At 38.8% G+C, this 17,443-nt stretch overlaps 1 protein-coding gene across 1 annotated transcript in view; it reads left to right on the top strand.

Moving 5' to 3' along the window:
• The window catches only part of MAP3K5 (mitogen-activated protein kinase kinase kinase 5), a 2,923,819-nt gene that overhangs the window by 2,309,745 nt on the left and 596,631 nt on the right, over nt 1-17,443 (top strand). Inside the window, exon 17 of the mRNA XM_044087116.1 lies at nt 5,845-5,981. Within this exon, the coding sequence (XP_043943051.1) occupies nt 5,845-5,981 (137 nt within the window). The remainder of the gene's footprint in view (nt 1-5,844; nt 5,982-17,443) is intronic.

Genomic DNA, 17,443 nt, shown 5'->3' with positions numbered 1-17,443 from the left:
CTATGCTGCCTAACTACACTTTCCCCTGTCACCACTTTACAGTCTCCAGACTGGCTCTCCTGCATAGGATATAATCCACATGTGTGCATCTTCCTCCACTTTTGTACGTCACCGTATGCTCCTCCCTCTTCTTAAAATATGTATTCACCATAGCCATGTCCATCCTTTTCACAAAATCCATTACCATCTGACCTTCTGCATTCCTCTCCTTAACACGATACCTACCCATCACTTTCTCATCCCCTCTGGTCCCTTCACCAACATGCCCATTGAAATCCACTCCAATCACCAGTCTCTCACCCTTGGGTACACTCACCACCACTTCATCCAACTCACTCCAAAAATGTTCTTTTTCATCCATCGCACACCCAACTTGCGGAGCATATGCACTAACAACATTCATCATTACACCATCAATTTCCAGCTTTATAAATATCACTCTGACACTCTCTTCACCTCCAAAACACTCTTGGCATACTGTTCCTTCAGGATAACCCCTACCCCATTTTTCCTCCCATTCACATCATGATAGAACAATTTGAACCCGCCTCCTATACACCTGGCCTTACTCCCCTTCCATCTGGTCTCTTGCACATACAATATATCAACCTTCCTTCTCTGCATCATATCAGCTAGCTCTCTTCCTATACCAGTCATACTGCCAACATTCAAAGTTCCTAAAGGATAAATGTGATGTGTAATGCATACAAAATCTTTTAGGTTTTTCCTGCTGGCCAAGCTTTGGGCTGGCCTGAGTGGGACATCCCTTTTATGAAGAATACTGCAACAGTGAAGAGAAGGACATCTACTTTTATAGTAAGATTTTACACAGTTGTATTTTGTTAAACATAGGGTGACAATCAAAAAAAAAAACAGAGATCCTATAGATTTCCACTTATTTTGACTGTAAAACAAATATTTTTTTTTTTGTTTGTATTTTAAGTTTATGTATTTTTTATTTGTATTTTCATTATGAGATGTAACATTGCACTGTGGAGCTTTTCTTCCTGGGCCTCCACTGAAAACGGGCTCTTGAGCCCAGTGGACCTCCCCGGTCACCAACTGGAATAAATAAATAAATAAAATTTAGGTACTTTGGAAATTTTTTGAAAGTTTGAACAAAGCAGAAGAATGTGGAAATTGAGAAAAAGCACAAATGGAAATATTTATGGAATTCTTAATTTAGAGGAAGATAAGGCTCAACAGTTGATAGCTAAAATAGGAATAGGCGGAGATGAGATAAAAACAATGGTTTGTAATCAATCTACAGAGAAGTCTCCTGGAACAGATAGTATTCGTGTGAAAAGTTAGGAGGGAAGAAAGTGATAAGAATTTGGAAGGTTTTGTTTAAAAGTATTATAAAAGGGGAAGTAACAGCATCTTAGAAGAATGCTGTGGTGGCTGTGTTACTCAAAGAAGGGTAAAGTCAGACTGCTTCGTATGGACCCATTTCAATTTATAACCACAATTATAAGGTGTTTTTGTCTATACTGGCTAAGTGAATTGGAAAGGTGTTGCCAAAATAGATAGTTATGTATCAGTGTTGTTTTGTACAGGGGAAGCAAACATTTGACAATACTAACAGAACATTAACAATGTCTCTGGGTCTTGATGCAGAGAAAGCGTTCAGTAGAGTACACTGGGATGATGTGACTAGGGCAGTGGAAGCATTTGCCTTCCCTGATGCAGTAATAGAGTTAATTAGGATGATCTATGAAGGATTGGAGGGTTCCTCATTGATAAACTGTGTCTGAGCAGAGAAACCCAGGCAGGGTGTTCTCTGTTTCCTTTATTTACTTTATAGAATCATTGGCAAAGAAAATAAGGGACTCAGAAATTCAAAGATATATTTGGTATGATGATCAAGAAAAGTCGACATTATGTGCAGATGATGTTTTGTACTTGATAAATCCAGAATAGAAAGAAGATTTCAGGGTACTTGTGTATTATCGCAACCACATGTCTCACCTGCTGTAATTCGTAATGTCATCGCGGAGCAACTGTTCCTCCAGCTCAGAAGGGGTATGTAAACTCCAAATTAGTTTTGCATCACATTATTACAGAAACAGGAATAATGACAAAATTCCTGTTCCTGGGCAGCATGTTTTGCCGACGACACTTAATGAAAAGTAAAAGTAACCTGCCTGCTGAGACATATCCCGCATGTGTATATCATTACCTACTGACTTCCATTCTCAGAACATCCCGCTCACTTGGTGAGTTGGTAGACAGTCACATATTTTAGGAGGGGCAGACCAAAAATATGTGGTAAAAAGGTAGACGTGCGAAAAGCTGGGCAGTTGACAGGTCTGTAACAGGTGCAATGGCAGTGAGAAACAAGTGGGAATTATGTACACTGGAGCAATCATATGCAGTAGGAAGAGAAGCGGCAGTAACATCCAAGAGTCCATTTAATTTATGACTACAGAAATAGTACTTTTGGAACATGTCACAGTCTGCAAAAGGATATTAAAAATTCTACCTTTTACATTAACCTTTCTGCCATAAATGAAGAGAAGCTTAGGGAATTACGTAACGATGAGAGACACTCCTGTCAACTTTGACTCCCAAAAATGTGCCGAAACCCTACAATAACATGAGGACAACAGCCTAATAATGTAGGTTTAGGTTTTTAAATGGTTATACACCTTCAAATTTATACAATAACTTGAAATAATATAGTCGACACGTGAACGACATATGAATGTTTAGTACTTACATATTATCACTTAGAATTGCGATAATACGTAAGTACCGATTTCAGTGTTGTGGAACATTTTGAGATGGTTTCAAATCTTTTTTGGGATATAAACTTAAGGGAGAGTTAAGAATGACTATAGGGGTAAATTATGTATCCACATATGCAATGGTTGAGCAATGCTCATATTAATAAGGACATGACAAGATAAGGTATTTAATTGTATGAATTAAAAAGGCTTCTGTTATGGTAGACAAGGATGTGTGAGAAGTGACTAAACAACAGGCAATGCAAAAATTGAGAAACTGGAAGCTCTTGTTTATTGAGTTTGTTTTTTTAAGTCTCTCTAGTTTTATATGCAGGTCAGGCATATTTTATCAGCCAAAGGAGAAGCAGTGATAATAATCCCACACCTTAGCAACCCAAAATTATAGCCTTTTAACTTAAACATGCTTTTGTCTGGATTTTCTTCTTTTTTTCACTGTAATGCCTACATTTCTTAATACAAAAAGAAGAGAAGAGGAAGAAGTAAAAAAAGGCATCTGCTTACTTTAGTAACTTTATCACAGACAAGTACAGTTAAAAATACCTTACTATACAATATGCAATTTACATTGTGAAAAATTTCAAAGAAATAATATTAAGGACAGAAATTATTTTACTTATAAATATCTTTTTCTATTTTCCTCCCCTCTCATCAGAGTCCTTACAGAGATTAATGACATGAAGTGAGGCATATGCTTTTCATGTCCCCACAACTTTACCAAAGTCAACAAAGGTCCACTCTTTCCACTTATTCTTATACAACCGTATTTCACCAATGTGATTTATGTTTATAGTCTCACGTATTTTCAATAAGTTCAGTGTTGCTGGTCTTCCTATTCTTCTGTAACTCCCAACTTCAGATTTCAGTTTAAATCTAAGGTACTCCCAGTTGTTCTGATCAACTCCTTTGCTTTTCTCCGTGTCTCAAGCACTTTCCTTTGGAACAGTGGAAAGGGTTTCGGTGACGGTCTCTCTGTGTCCTTTATTATTAGAAGAATGAGAAGCAGAGTCCCCTTCTGCCTGATGGCTCACTTTTTGTTTGACAAATGTGTTTGCATTTCCTCCTCAGCCTGTTCTGCATCAAAAAAATGACTTTGATCCCCCAGGAAGAGTATATTCTGAAGACAGCTGGATACAGCAGCTCAAATCTCACACCTGCCTCTTGATGTTCCTTGATTACTGGAATAAATTTCTTTTCCACAAATACTTAACTGTCTCCAACTTTTAAAACTTTCTCCTTTTTCAGCAGTTTTGTTGGGATCAACTCTTTCTGCTGGTAGGCTTGCATCTTTGCTAATAATGGCCTTAGCAGCTTTCTCATAGGCATATCTGGAGCATATACAGTTCCTGCTGTGGAATACCAGTCCGGTTGCTTGTTTGTGCCTTCATAAAATAAACACATTCTGTTTCTTGTAGCTTCTCTGTTACAGCAGAAAATATCAGATTTTTCCTGTGCGTTCTGTCGTGTAATTCTGCCATTTTTGAAACATCTATTCTTGAGCAGTCTATTCTCAGCTAGAGCATCTTCTGTGTGGAGACGTGTGTGAATGGGCGTACCTTCATTGAAGGTTGTGCGTCAGAGCTGGCAACTTGGCACGTAAAAATCTACTGCCAGTCATTAGCAGACCGGAGTTCCGCTGTGGCGACCCCTAACTGGGAAAAGCCGAAAGACACAGTAACAATTCTTGAGCAGTCTCACACTCAGCCAACCTTTACTTCTTTTCATTCTGTGTGTGAATGGGCGTACCTTCATTGAAGGTTGTGCGTCAGAGCTGGCAACTCGGCACGTAAAAATCTACTGCCAGTCATTAGCAGACCAGAGTTCCGCTGTGGCGACCCCTAACCGGGAAAAGCCGAAAGACACAGCAACAATTCTTGAGCAGTCTCACACTCGGCCAACCTTTACTTCTTTTCATTCTGTGATTTTTGCATTTTTTTAGCTCATCTGAATATATAAGCTGCTCCCAGCTTTTCTAGCTTTTTTACTTGAGGTGATCTACTTCAGTGTTTTATTTATTTTAATCAGCTCTGAGCACATTTGACATAGTTTTTCCTCACCAAAGCTGGAGTTTGAACTATACTCTTCCTAGTTAGTTACTTTTCTTTCAGGCACTCTCAGTTTTTTCTTTGGTGGCATCCAGGCAGTATACTTACTAGCCAGTAACTGCATTTTTCTCAAACTGGCAGTATCACTGACTGTAATTTCTTAGTTTCTGTTTTCATACTGGGAGAGATGAAGTTAAGCTGTTGATCAGTGTGCAGCCATTTTGGAAGTCTCATGCAAAATGATATTCTTAAATGTAAAGCTGTTTTATGGAAATGAACTGATAACACCTGGGGTTTTTGATGCTTGCTAAGAACATCAGAAGGATTACCTTATTGTATATATTAGCATACTGTGTAAGGAAAAAATAGATTTAGATCAGTAGTGCACAACTTTTTTGTGGGGAGGGCCACTACACGAATTCTTAATGCATCTGCGAGCCACCTCAAAACATAGTAAGTCATTATGAGTTAACAATAGGTACCAGTGACTAGCATTTTTACTTAAGACAGTAGTCATGAAATTGCCTGTTTTCTACATCAGCTTTGCGTTTAACTTTATTCTGGCTTGCAGCCATGACTTATTACAAACTCTTGCAGAAAGTTACTATTGTTTACAGACTACAAGTTATAAACAACAAAAAATAGTTACTTCCGCAGCTAAAATTAGAGGTGTGCACAACTGCAGTCAATTGGTAAGTAAGTGCATGCTGGAACGTTTGCATGACTGGAGCAAGTCATAGCATTTTTTTCACTTTTTTTAAAAAAAATTTTTGGTTACTCTTTGGGGTCATATTGGGGGGATAGTGTTGCATCGAGGGATGGATTTGGCCCCGGGGCAGGACGTTGTGCACCACTGATTTAGATCATCAGTAGGTTGTTTGAAGTATACATTTTTACATCCATTAGCAACCATGTATCCACTTATTCATGTAAGTTTTATGTCAAATAAAATCCTGTGTCTGCCTTGCTTAGTAACATTCATAAGTCATGATTTCTTGCACCATTTAAATGCAGAAGGTAATTTCTTCTGAAAACCTGTTTTTGTTTTTCAACAGGTAGTCTTTCTGCTCTCCTGAGGTCCAAATGGGGACCTTTAAAGGACAATGAACAGACTATAGGCTTTTACACCAAGCAGATACTTGATGGATTGAAGTACCTTCACGACAATCAAATTGCACATCGTGATATCAAGGTAATAAGACAAAAAATATATAGAAGTTAAACACGAGGCTTTGAAGCAAGTACTTAGTTCTGTATATCTGTAATGTGTACAAAAGCATTTTGCCACATTTCTAAAGTGCTGGCTGCAAACATAAACCCAGAGGAAAATTTAAGCAGTGCTTATAGCGCTCACCACAGTCAGTGTGGGTGAAATGTATGTTTTTCATATCTTGTAGTGTCATGTATATTAGTGATGACACTACACCTTTTTAGTGCATCAGTTATATAGGCATTAACTCGATGCTATTAGCTGTACTGTGGCAGAGGTCAAGGTACAGTGTGCATATGAATTGAACGAGAAGCCCAGTTTGTAGCTTTAACTTGCCATAACTGCAGAGTTGCTTTTCACTCTGTTGCACTATAGGAAGACCAGATGACTTACTTTACAAGATTAAAAGGAACATTTCTAGTCAGTAAACATACTGCTTCATCCAAAGATTAAAAGAGAGAGAGAGTCAATAAACACACTGGAATAAAAGCTTTGCGAGCAGGATTTCGTTTTAACGCCTTGTATTGCAAAGCGTTTTGATGCATACATTTACATTGTTACTGGACAGTATAACTGTGCTCTCTCTGATTATTCATGTAGTTTACAGTTTTTCAGTTTAATTCCTTTTTGGTTTGATATGTTATCCTTAGTATAGCAGTTTTTTTTCTAAAGTGTTCAAATAACAATTGAGCTTACAGGCAGACAAGTATGCTATAAGCATTCAGACAGTAATGTGAGACACCCATGCTAGTTAATAGGAATATTCTTAATGTGCATCATCTCTCTCAGCTATCCAGATTTTCGCAGAATGCTCAGATTTTTGTCTCGTATTTTTTGGTCTGCTCCTCATAAAATTTGTGGCGGCTTGGCAAATCACTGGGGTGATCTCAGGACTGAAGTCATTAAATAATGACATGTATTTGAGTTAGAATTTCATATCTTTTAGAAAATGCATGCTAATGCAAATTCTTCTATTCTAGCAACTTTCTGAGTTTATAAGAGCAGTATTTAAAATCTGTGCCAGATGTCCCTATTTTGGGGTCTTTGTCCCCCATTATGTCAGGCTTTGTCCAGATTTCTTGTGCTAAGAGGTTGAGAGGTATGACGTGCATATTTTAGGAAGTATAAGCAGTACAAAACTTTTGCTTTTTGTAGTGTTTATTGTATCCATTTATCTGACAACTGTCAGACAAAGCTGTTTCCTGAACACTAGAATGGAAATGTGAATTCTTAGCTTCTCACCAGAAGGGAACTCTATTTCTGACTACATGAGATGGACTAGCTTGTTACCAAATTTATTCAACAAATGGTAGGGACCAGTTGCTTTGTCTCACTAATCAACCAGTTATTGTTATCAAATTAGTTAAGAGAAAAAAAATAAATGTAATAGATATTGTCTCCCCTGATGATTTATAATTGAGATGTGGAGAAGATCTTTGAACAGGGTCTATGGAGGATTCCTTTTCTGTATACCAGTGGTGTTTACTTTGTATCCATTTTGTAACATGCTGCATAATTTATACAAAGGAGATACGGTACTTATGTATTATTGCAGCCACACTCGTCAGGCTGTTATTTGTGTATTCACAGCCACACATTTTCACCAGCAAGTTAGTTATATTTTACAGAAAGTCATCATTGTTGTCTTGAACTTGATTTAACAGTAGTAAGGATTGTCTGACAGATATTGTCACTAAAACAGTATTTATTTAAATGACATTGGACTCTGTGTTATTTTGCAGGGGATTTGATCAGTCTAAGTTGGGAAAAGTGTAAAAAGGTAGTTATTTTCTTTCATGCTCCAGCTGTCATGGTGTAGAAGGACTAGTAAGAGGCTACAAAAAGGTGTGTACAGTTGCTGATGCATTGAACAAGCTAGCCTTGAATTTTTGAGGGCTTTTTTTGGACTAGCATTACTGATGGGTAGAGATAAAGTCCCATTAATTACTGCGGATATCTTCATTATCTGACATAATATTTCAGTCCTAGCAGATAGAAAAAGCAATTTGCCTTACTATGTGAAAGTCATCTTACGATATATATTGCAGATGGTTAAAGCGAAGGACAGCAGTTTGTAAAAAGTTAGCTCCTATTTATTCTTCTTCAAATTCTACAATAAAATGAATACTGATAACAGATACAGTTAACAAGGTAGTTCAATGTTAATTTTGGATATTACATTCTCTCATAGTTTCTGCTTAATTTCCCTAATCGTAACACAAGTCCAACACCAAATATAATGTATATGAAGATATTCATATCAAACTGCCTGCTCACTTTTTTTTGCTGAGGATTTACTCATTTACATCTTCAATCCTAAGTGGAATTAGCATAACTTTAGTTATGTCGCTTAGAGCAGCTGAGGAGTTTCCCCTCTATTTGTAGGGCATACTTTTCAATTTGATAATTCATACTCGGGGATGCAAAAAACAGCATCCCTGAAGAAGTCAACCAGGTTTACTTATGCTAGAATCAACAGGATTTACCATGGAAGATGATATTGATAGACCTTGGGCAGTGCATGTGCAGATTTTACAAGTGATTGTTCTTCCACATATGCTATCACATTCCCCAGATCATCCCTCTTCAAAGCCATAAAAAAAATCCTGCCCTCTCTTATCTCTAGAGAAGGTAAAGAACTACAGTGATATGGGACATGATTACCCTTTGAACAGATGTGAGAATTTAGGTTCATGTAATCTTTTAACTATACCACAGGGTGACACAAGTAAGGTCACTTTAATGCTTGTTAATGGACATATTTGAGGTCCTTTGGAAGATGCTAAGTAGGGCAGTGGGGTACTTTTTGAGAGCTTTTCCTTCAGGCAGCCCTAGGGTAAAAGGAAAGACAGTTCAGATTTCTCATTTCTATGATATCAAGTGATGAGATCAGTAGAGGTTTTCATTGGCTGAGAGAAGAAGGCTGACAGTAGGACTTAGTACCCCTTAGTATGGGATGAAGATGATTTGTTCCACTGGCTTTTGGGAGCTCAACAACTGAAGTTTCAGGAAGAGATTGCAAAAACTTTGCTTCCTGGAGCAAATGTAAGGTGAAATTTAATTTGATTCATAGCTACAGTGTTAGGTATATATAGACAACTTATAGGTGATTGGTTTAACATCCAACCTACTCAACAATCTGACTCGATTAATTAGTCCGCGGGGGATTGCCAAGATAACAAAGAAGATTTGTAAGTTGTTGTATCTTTCGGCTTTTCCCGGTTATTGGTCGCCACAGCAGAACTCCGGTCCGCTAATGATTGGCAGTAGATTTTTACATACCGAGTTGCCAGCCCTGACATACAACCTTCAACGAAGGTACGCCCATTCACGCACGTCTCCACACAGAAGATGCTTTAGTTGAGAATCGAACAGGACAACGTCTTCCTTTGAGGCGACAACGCTACCGCAGCACCACCACCGCAAGAAGATTTGTAAGTACTGTATGTAAATTGTTTTTAAAGTTGAAACTGAAACTAATAAATGTAGTTAGATCAGTATGGGACTCTGAGACAGGTGTTTTATTGGATCAGGAGAATATGATATTTGCTATGTAAACTTCCAGAATGTCATAAATTTAGAATTTGAATTGAATTGCCTCCATAAGTGTACATATCTTTCTGTCTTTTGAGAATGTTCCAAATTATTCATGTTTTGAATGTGTGAATGAAGAGCACAGTAGTACCAAAAGTCATGTTTTCCAGTAATGTGTACTCATTTCAACTTAAGTAGGTCATTCAAGAAATTTTGATAAAGTTGTGGCCAGCTTGGATTACCCCGACTTCAGCTCTGTAGATAACCGGATAGTGGGACAGCACAAGAAAGGCAAAGCATGCAATAGCTGTAAAACATTGTGGATGTCAGCAACAAAAAAAATATTTGCTGGAATATGAAATACTTAAATTGCTCCTTCAGTTAGGGCTTTACATGAAGCAATCATTCAGATGCATTAAGCTGTGGAGCAGTTTGTAGATATGAACCAAACATGACATTTCTTAATACACTGGAAAAATATTAGGGTACAACCTAACACCCTAATAATGGGCGATTTCAACTACCCTACCATTAACTGGGAAAACTACTCATGTACCAACTCTTGTGCTCAACGTTTTCTGGAATTCATAAATTCCAATGCCATGGATCAACTTATCCACACCCCCCACCAGGGGCAGCAATATCCTAGACCTGGTTATTACCAACATGGGCAACCGGTGTTCCACACCAGAGGTCAATTCCTCGTTGGTCAGATCCGACCACAAGCTAATCACCGTAGACATCCACATCCCTCCCCAACCCCCCATTAGGGAAACCACAGTAAACATTTTCTCCAAAGCCAACTTCACGCTTCTTAAGACAGAAGTGGCAAACTTCATGACACCCATGCTGACGGACAATAGAGGTGTGACTACTGAATCCTACACAAATGCACTTTATAAGTACTTACACGAGTGCATGGATCGTGCAATCCCTAACAGAACCAAGATTCTATCCTCCAAAAAAAGGAAGCCAATCTGGTGGTCCCCTGCCATAAACAAACTCTACAACAGAAGAAAGAAACTTTGCAAAAAAGAGTAAAATCCCATGGTTGGAGAAACTCCCTTGTCAGCCTCAGTAAGAAGCTGAGATCCCTCATAAAATCCTCCAAAGCTAGTTATGAAAACAAGATCGCCACTGACTCTAAAGTCAACCACAAAGCATTCTATAGCTGTCATGAATCTCAATGGCAACACTCAGATCTGCTCTGAGTTACAGCACAATGGCACTAAATATACAGAACCAACGGATATTGCCAACATCCTGGCAGATAGGTTCAGTGCTGTCATCCCCTAAAGGGCCCATCTCTATACCAGAAGAATGCAAAGTTCCTGTAATCACGGCTGCACAGATAAAAAACACACTATCCAAAGCCAAGAACACAGCATCCATGGGACCTGACGACATCCCAGGCTATGTTCTACATGAACTACAGAATGAACTGGCACCCCACCAAAGTACCATGTTCAATCATAGCCTCACCTCAGGCTATGTGCCCACTGAATGGCGCACAGTGACAGTTATCCCACTCCACAAAGGGGGAGCCACCACAGACCCCAGAAACTACCGCCCCATTAGCCTAACGAGCCTGGTCTGCAAGGCTATGGAACATATCATCATGGAACTTATAAACAATGACATTGGTAATCTCCAAACTCAGGACCCCACCCAGTTCGGGTTTGTAAAAGGCAGATCATGTCTCCTAAACCTGATAGACTTCTTTGAAGCAGTCACCAAAGCTGTAGATGAGGGTAAGGTGGTTCACACAGCCTATCTAGATCTCGCCAAGGCTTTCAACACCATCCCCCACTCTGGAATTATAGATAAACTCACTAAACTAGGTATAAATCCCTATGCCACAAGATGGGTTGCCAACTGGCTCACTGACAGAACCCACATTAACAAAGTAGCAGACTCCAAATCCAACTTCAGACCAGTGACAAGTGGAGTACCACAGGGTTCAGTCCTGGGTCCTCTCCTGTTTGGTATCTACTTCTCTGAAGTACAGGCCAACACAGAAGCTCTTTGGCTAACTAAGTTCGCAGATGACTGCAAACTAGGAGCCATAATCAAAACTCCAAAAGATGTGGACATCCTACAAAAGGACCTTGCTGAGACAGATGCCTGGTGTCAAAGCCATGGCCTCAAGTTCAATGCCAAAAAGTGCATTGTCATCCCTTTTGGTAAAAGCTCTGTACCCATGAACTACCACATAGGCGGTAGTCTACTTAACACTGAAAGTGTGATAAGAGAGCTTGGGACACAGGTGGACAGTAGTCTCTCCTTTGATAATCACATCGCCACAGTAGTCAGGAAATCCTTCTACGTGGCACACCTCATCACAAAAGGTTTCCATCCAGGAAAAAAGAGGTCATTGTTCCCCTCTACTCATCACTCATTAGACCCATTATAGAGTACAATGCCCCTTTTGGTAAGTACCTCACAAGACATCTCCAACAACTGGAAAGGCCACAGAAATACCTCACAAAGAGGATTACCGGCCTAAACAGATGCCCTATGCAGACAGTCTCAAAAAACTGCAGCTTTACTCTATTGCATATCGCCTACTCAGAGGTGATCTCTGCCTAACACACAAAGCTATGTCAAATCCAGAGCTTTTAGACATGCTCCACTTAAAGAAATCCCAATCCCTATGAGCTACACGGTCTAGGGACCTAAACCTTGTCACCACAATAAACAGAACATGCTGGAGGGATAGATTCCTGTCCCATAGACTTCCCATACTCTGGAACAAACTATCTATCTATATCAAACAAAGCTCCTCATTAGCGTTCTTCAAGAAAAATCTTGATGATTGGATGGGAGATAGGAAATTCACCCCAGGGATCACTTCTGTGGCTCTGCTCAACAGTGGCACAGGAAAATAATTTTCTTGGGTGGCGAAAGCCAGGATACCTTTGGCTAGGCTTATATAGGCCCAAGGGCCAATAGCCTAGTACCTACCTATGAAGTGGCTGCCATTGTTACTGTATCTGGATTAAGTAGAGTTGTTTAGGGATTATAGAGATGGACATAAACTTTTCTGCAGCATAATTTCACATTTTAAAGAGTCGTTGCTGCCAGTACATTTGCAGAATTAATGTCCCACTATTTCTGAAATTTGACCAGTCACGTGCAAGTATTTACATAGATCATTGCTAATAAGACATCAAAAGGTCAAAATGCATGAGTGTTAACCTTCTGCCAACTGATTTCTTCTCTCTCCTACCCCATGGGTCTTTAGAATCTTAATGAGTGAGCATTCCTCTTTTGGAATGCTGTGAACAGTTGTCACTACTGTTTTAGCATTAGTAGGTTAAGGACTTAATGGGTCTTTAGAATCTTAATGAGTGAGCATTACTCTTTTGGGATGCTGTGAACAGTTAAGGACTGAAAGCTTGTTCTAATAGTTTTTGCTAAACAGTTTATCATTGAAAGATACTGTCAGGTTTTCCATGCCAAGGCAGGAGTCATTGATTGCCACTTCTGCATTAGTGTATGATGTGGACTAACTTCACTGTCTGAGAAAAAAAAAATTGTTTAAATAGTAAGTATCATTAATGGGAGAAACTTGTGATGTTAAAGTAGCTCTGTGGAGGATTCTCCCGAAAACATACACCTAAACTGGGAAAATGTGAATCTCAGCAGAAAGTCTAATTCCCTCTCCTTTCCTTATAGGATTAAAAGGACTTGCTTTTGAATGTAGGCTTATGGCATGTAGTCTTTAATTTCCAGGATATAACCTTTACAAAGCATTTAGAGCATGCTGTACTTCATTCCTTCTAGCAATAATCTAGCTAAAGCATTCTAAGAAAAATTATGTGGTTTTGTCTGTTATGCAGATACCTCCTTATGATGAAGAGAATAGGTTCAGCATTGTAGGATAAGTTGGCCAGAATTTGAGCTCCACCACTTCCAGTCAGGGACCACAGGAGCCATAGTTAATACTTTGGATGCTAACAAAAATGAGGAACATCTGAGCCAGTGAGGTCTTTATTTTGGTGAGGATAGTGAAACAGAGGCTCATACCGTTATCTTTTCTATACAGCAGTTTTTACATAGTTCTACAAAACTGTATTTGGTTCCTCTATAGAGGTACAAACAGCAAAAATTATAAAGGATGTTTGGAGCACCCCCAAAAAATGGAGATGCACGAAAAGGTACATTGGACTCTAATGTAGAAGGAAACAACTTCTGTTATGGGACTTCATTATTGTGAAGGTGTGTTTAGGGTCTGGTGGATGGATGCGTGAAGTAGGAAGTTTGATAAAATCATCTGTGTAGGAACAAGTGACTAGACTAGGAAATAGACTAGAATAGAGTATGAGGTGTTTGAAGAAATGGGTAGGGTGTAGACATATAACATGCATAGCAATGTTCTTGAAAGTACTGCTGTTCATTAAGTGAGTGAAGATTGTGTGCTTCACATGGATTAGTACTGAAAGTGGAGTGGCAGCATGGTATCATTAGTGAAGTAAAAGTGAATAAATGTGGAAGGGCATAATTTGCTTTCATTGTAGTGTATTGTGTCAGAGTCAAGGGAAGGAAGGTCACTTGTTTTGTAGGCTGGTTGAGCCCTTTCTTTGGTAGCCTCAGAGTATGTATAGTTAATATGCTGAGTGCTGAATATTTTTTTCCCTAGTGGAAAGTACAGGAAGGCACTTTACCCTTTTAAAATGGTTTGGGTGTTGTTTTCATTGTCTGGCTGTTACAGTGAGAAGTACAACTTGTTTTTCTGTTTGTTGTATGTGTTACTATGTTGATTCATTCTCTGATTAACTCCTTACTCTACTACAGGGTCATGGGGGACCTGCAATCTATCCTGGCATTTAGAAGACAGAAGGCATAGAAGCTTTGCAGGATGCTTGCACGTGCACACACACACACACACACACACACACACACACACATATATATATATATGTGTGTGTGTCAGTTTAGATTTCTTATTCAACTATGCTATGTCTTTGGAATGTGAGATGAAGCTGGTCACTGGGAAACCCCGACATGGATTCAAGAAGGCTGTGCAGATTCCACACAGAAGGTGTTTATACAAGAATGGAACTGAGAAACCTAGCTCTGTGTTGCAACCTTTTTTATATTATGAGATTTAACAAGTAATACAGCAAATAATCCATACATCTGGGCTTTGGTTTAAGTGGGTACTGGGATCCCATTTGGAAGAGATATATCTATATAAATGTATATATGCATGTGTGTGTATCTGCACTAATCAAGTTAAGTTTTTACAAATACTTAAACAAGGTGAAAAAGTAATGAATAAATAATACCGGTACTTAAAAGACTGTGCCAGGAATTTGTAAATGTTTAGTGGATGTGCAGTGCACATTAGTGCAGAGAGATTGCATACTCATCCAAGGGGAAAATGTGGTAAAGTGCAGGCAACTGGCTGCATAATGATACGTAAATGAGGCATCTTGCAAAATGAGGAACAAGGATTATGCAGCTGATGTTATCAAATGTGGTGGAGCATTTTGTTTTTTTTCTTTTTTTTTTAATCTTTTTATTAGATAATGTGGTGGAGCATTTTGGATGCATATGAAACAGGCACACTGCAATGTAGCGCAAATTTAGGGTGTTTTTGGTGTAGAGGGAATTGGGGATGCTGAAGTAGAAGCAATTACTGTAGAACAGCATATGTTAGTGTCAGATATCAGAGCTGGTGCCTCTAACATTTCGAGCCATGACCATCAGCACCACGTGATCACCTTATGGACAAACAGATAATGAATTACTGCTCCATGGACATGAAGACCATAAGTGTACTAGTTTAACTGTGTTGCTCTAAGCAGAGTTAAGGGTTTTGCACAAATTACCCATTCTTGTGAACACAAAGGTAGGTATAGCATGAACCATCTTAGGTACAGGAACCTTCCGGTGACCTATACAAGGGATATATCAGGATTGTCACAGTTATCAGCCTGATATATCAGATCTATATTAAATTATCGAAACAGCATTACAGTGAATTCCATTTCACCAACATTTAAAAACCGAAATGCCAAAACAGTGAAACCCCAGGTCACGGATTTTTTTCCAAGGGGAAAAAAATTGGTAGACCAACAAAACAAAACACCAGTTAAAACATTTTACCTGTGCCCCCCCACACCACCCCTAACTAAATATACCAACTCCAAGATTGCACTACAGTGGGGTAAAGGGCAATGTCAAGGCTCAGGCTAAGCGATTTTTTTCCCTAGGAAAAAAATCGCTGACTTGAGCTTTCGCTGTTTGTGCATTTGGCTCTTTATATGTCGGTGAAGCAGCATTCTCTGTAATGCCATTTCGACAATTTAATATAGACCTCATATATCCTATACATTCCCTCTACATTATGCCTTTGCATATGGAGGAGAATATCTGATTCCTCAGGACAGCAGAAGAGAGAACTACCACTATGTGGGCTCTTTACAGCTTAGCCCATTCTCCTGAGGTCCTAAAGTTGTAGATAGCAGACAATACAGTATTACAATCAAGGCCCAAGGCACTACCAGGTAGTATTTAATGCCTAGGACACTGTATGTAATTTGTTCATGCACCGCCAAGGCAGGTCCCTTAATTCACACTTATAGCACATCTCTGGCCTATGACAACAGAAGGACTTCCCATAGGTTCATGTAGGTAGTAGGTACACACATAGGTGGGTTATGTTGTATAGTGTGGTGTACGTTTACTATGTAAACAGGGAGCATACTATACACACACACACACACACACACACATATATATATATATATATATATATATATATATATATATAAATTTGTGAATGTTAAGTAATGCAGATCATGCTGGATATGCCTTAGGGCCCGGGATGAAGACTCGTGTATGCAACCCCCAGACCATGGCAAAGACTGTATATAACACAGTATCTGCAGAAAAGTAATGACGTAGTTTGTGTGTTTGAACAACTTGAAGGGATGCTTCCACTGTCTTGACGCATCAAGTGGGGCTACTGCAGTATGTACCTCTGAGACCTGCAGCAAAATTGTTGTATTGTATGCCATGTTGCTTGAAATGGCACTGCAGGAATATGTTTGAAAGAAAGAACCCACATACTTCATGCTGCAGGTGCCTCTTCAAATCATGCTAAGGTAACCAGTAGTTGTAGTAGTTGGTGTAAACGAATAAATGTTCTTTAAAATGTAATATATTTATATATAATTGATTAATTGTTTAATTGATATGATTGATTAAGTGAGGTGTGTATTTATACTGGTTTATGCATAACATTGTTATTCCATGTGAAGGCGAAGGCCGAGGTACCAGAATCTAGTAAAGAAAATTTTCAATCCAGTTTGGCTGCTTCATTTGTTCTGTTTTTCGTTGAAGCTTCGATTTGGATACTTTGTGATCCAGAAGTGTTTTTTCTTGATTCGTAACCAGTAGTTTCCCAGGGGTCTGTACTGGCTCGTCTTCTGTTTGGCATCTACTTCTCTGATCTTAAAATGATAACCAAAGCCTCCTTTTTTTACCAGATTTGCAGATGACTGTATTCTGAGTGCAGCTGTCAAACCCTTCTCAGATATCTGTACCCTTCAGCGAGAGCTTACTATAGTTAATACTTTGTATATGGATAATGGGCTTAAATTAAATGGTAAAAAATGTAATATTGTTTATTTCAGAAAACAGAAATTACCCACAACATACATAATAAAACAACACCTTTGCTAAATGAAATGGTAGTCAGGAACCTGAGTACTTGGGATCGCACTGTTAATCTTTTTTGTGGCAACTGTAGTCTGGGCATTTTTCTACTTATCATAACTAACGACCAAAAGTGTTTCTTCTAGATACAAATATGTCATTGTTCACCTATATTCAGCACTAATCAGACCCATTATAGAGTACAGTACTCCATTTTTATATATACTTCACTCAACATATCA

The sequence above is a fragment of the Protopterus annectens genome, chromosome 1.part1, assembly GCF_019279795.1.
Source record: "Protopterus annectens isolate FY-2018-M chromosome 1.part1, PAN1.0, whole genome shotgun sequence".
In the NCBI taxonomy this organism is placed as follows: Eukaryota; Metazoa; Chordata; order Ceratodontiformes; family Protopteridae; genus Protopterus; species Protopterus annectens.
This window is presented reverse-complemented; position numbering and strand designations above follow the sequence as displayed.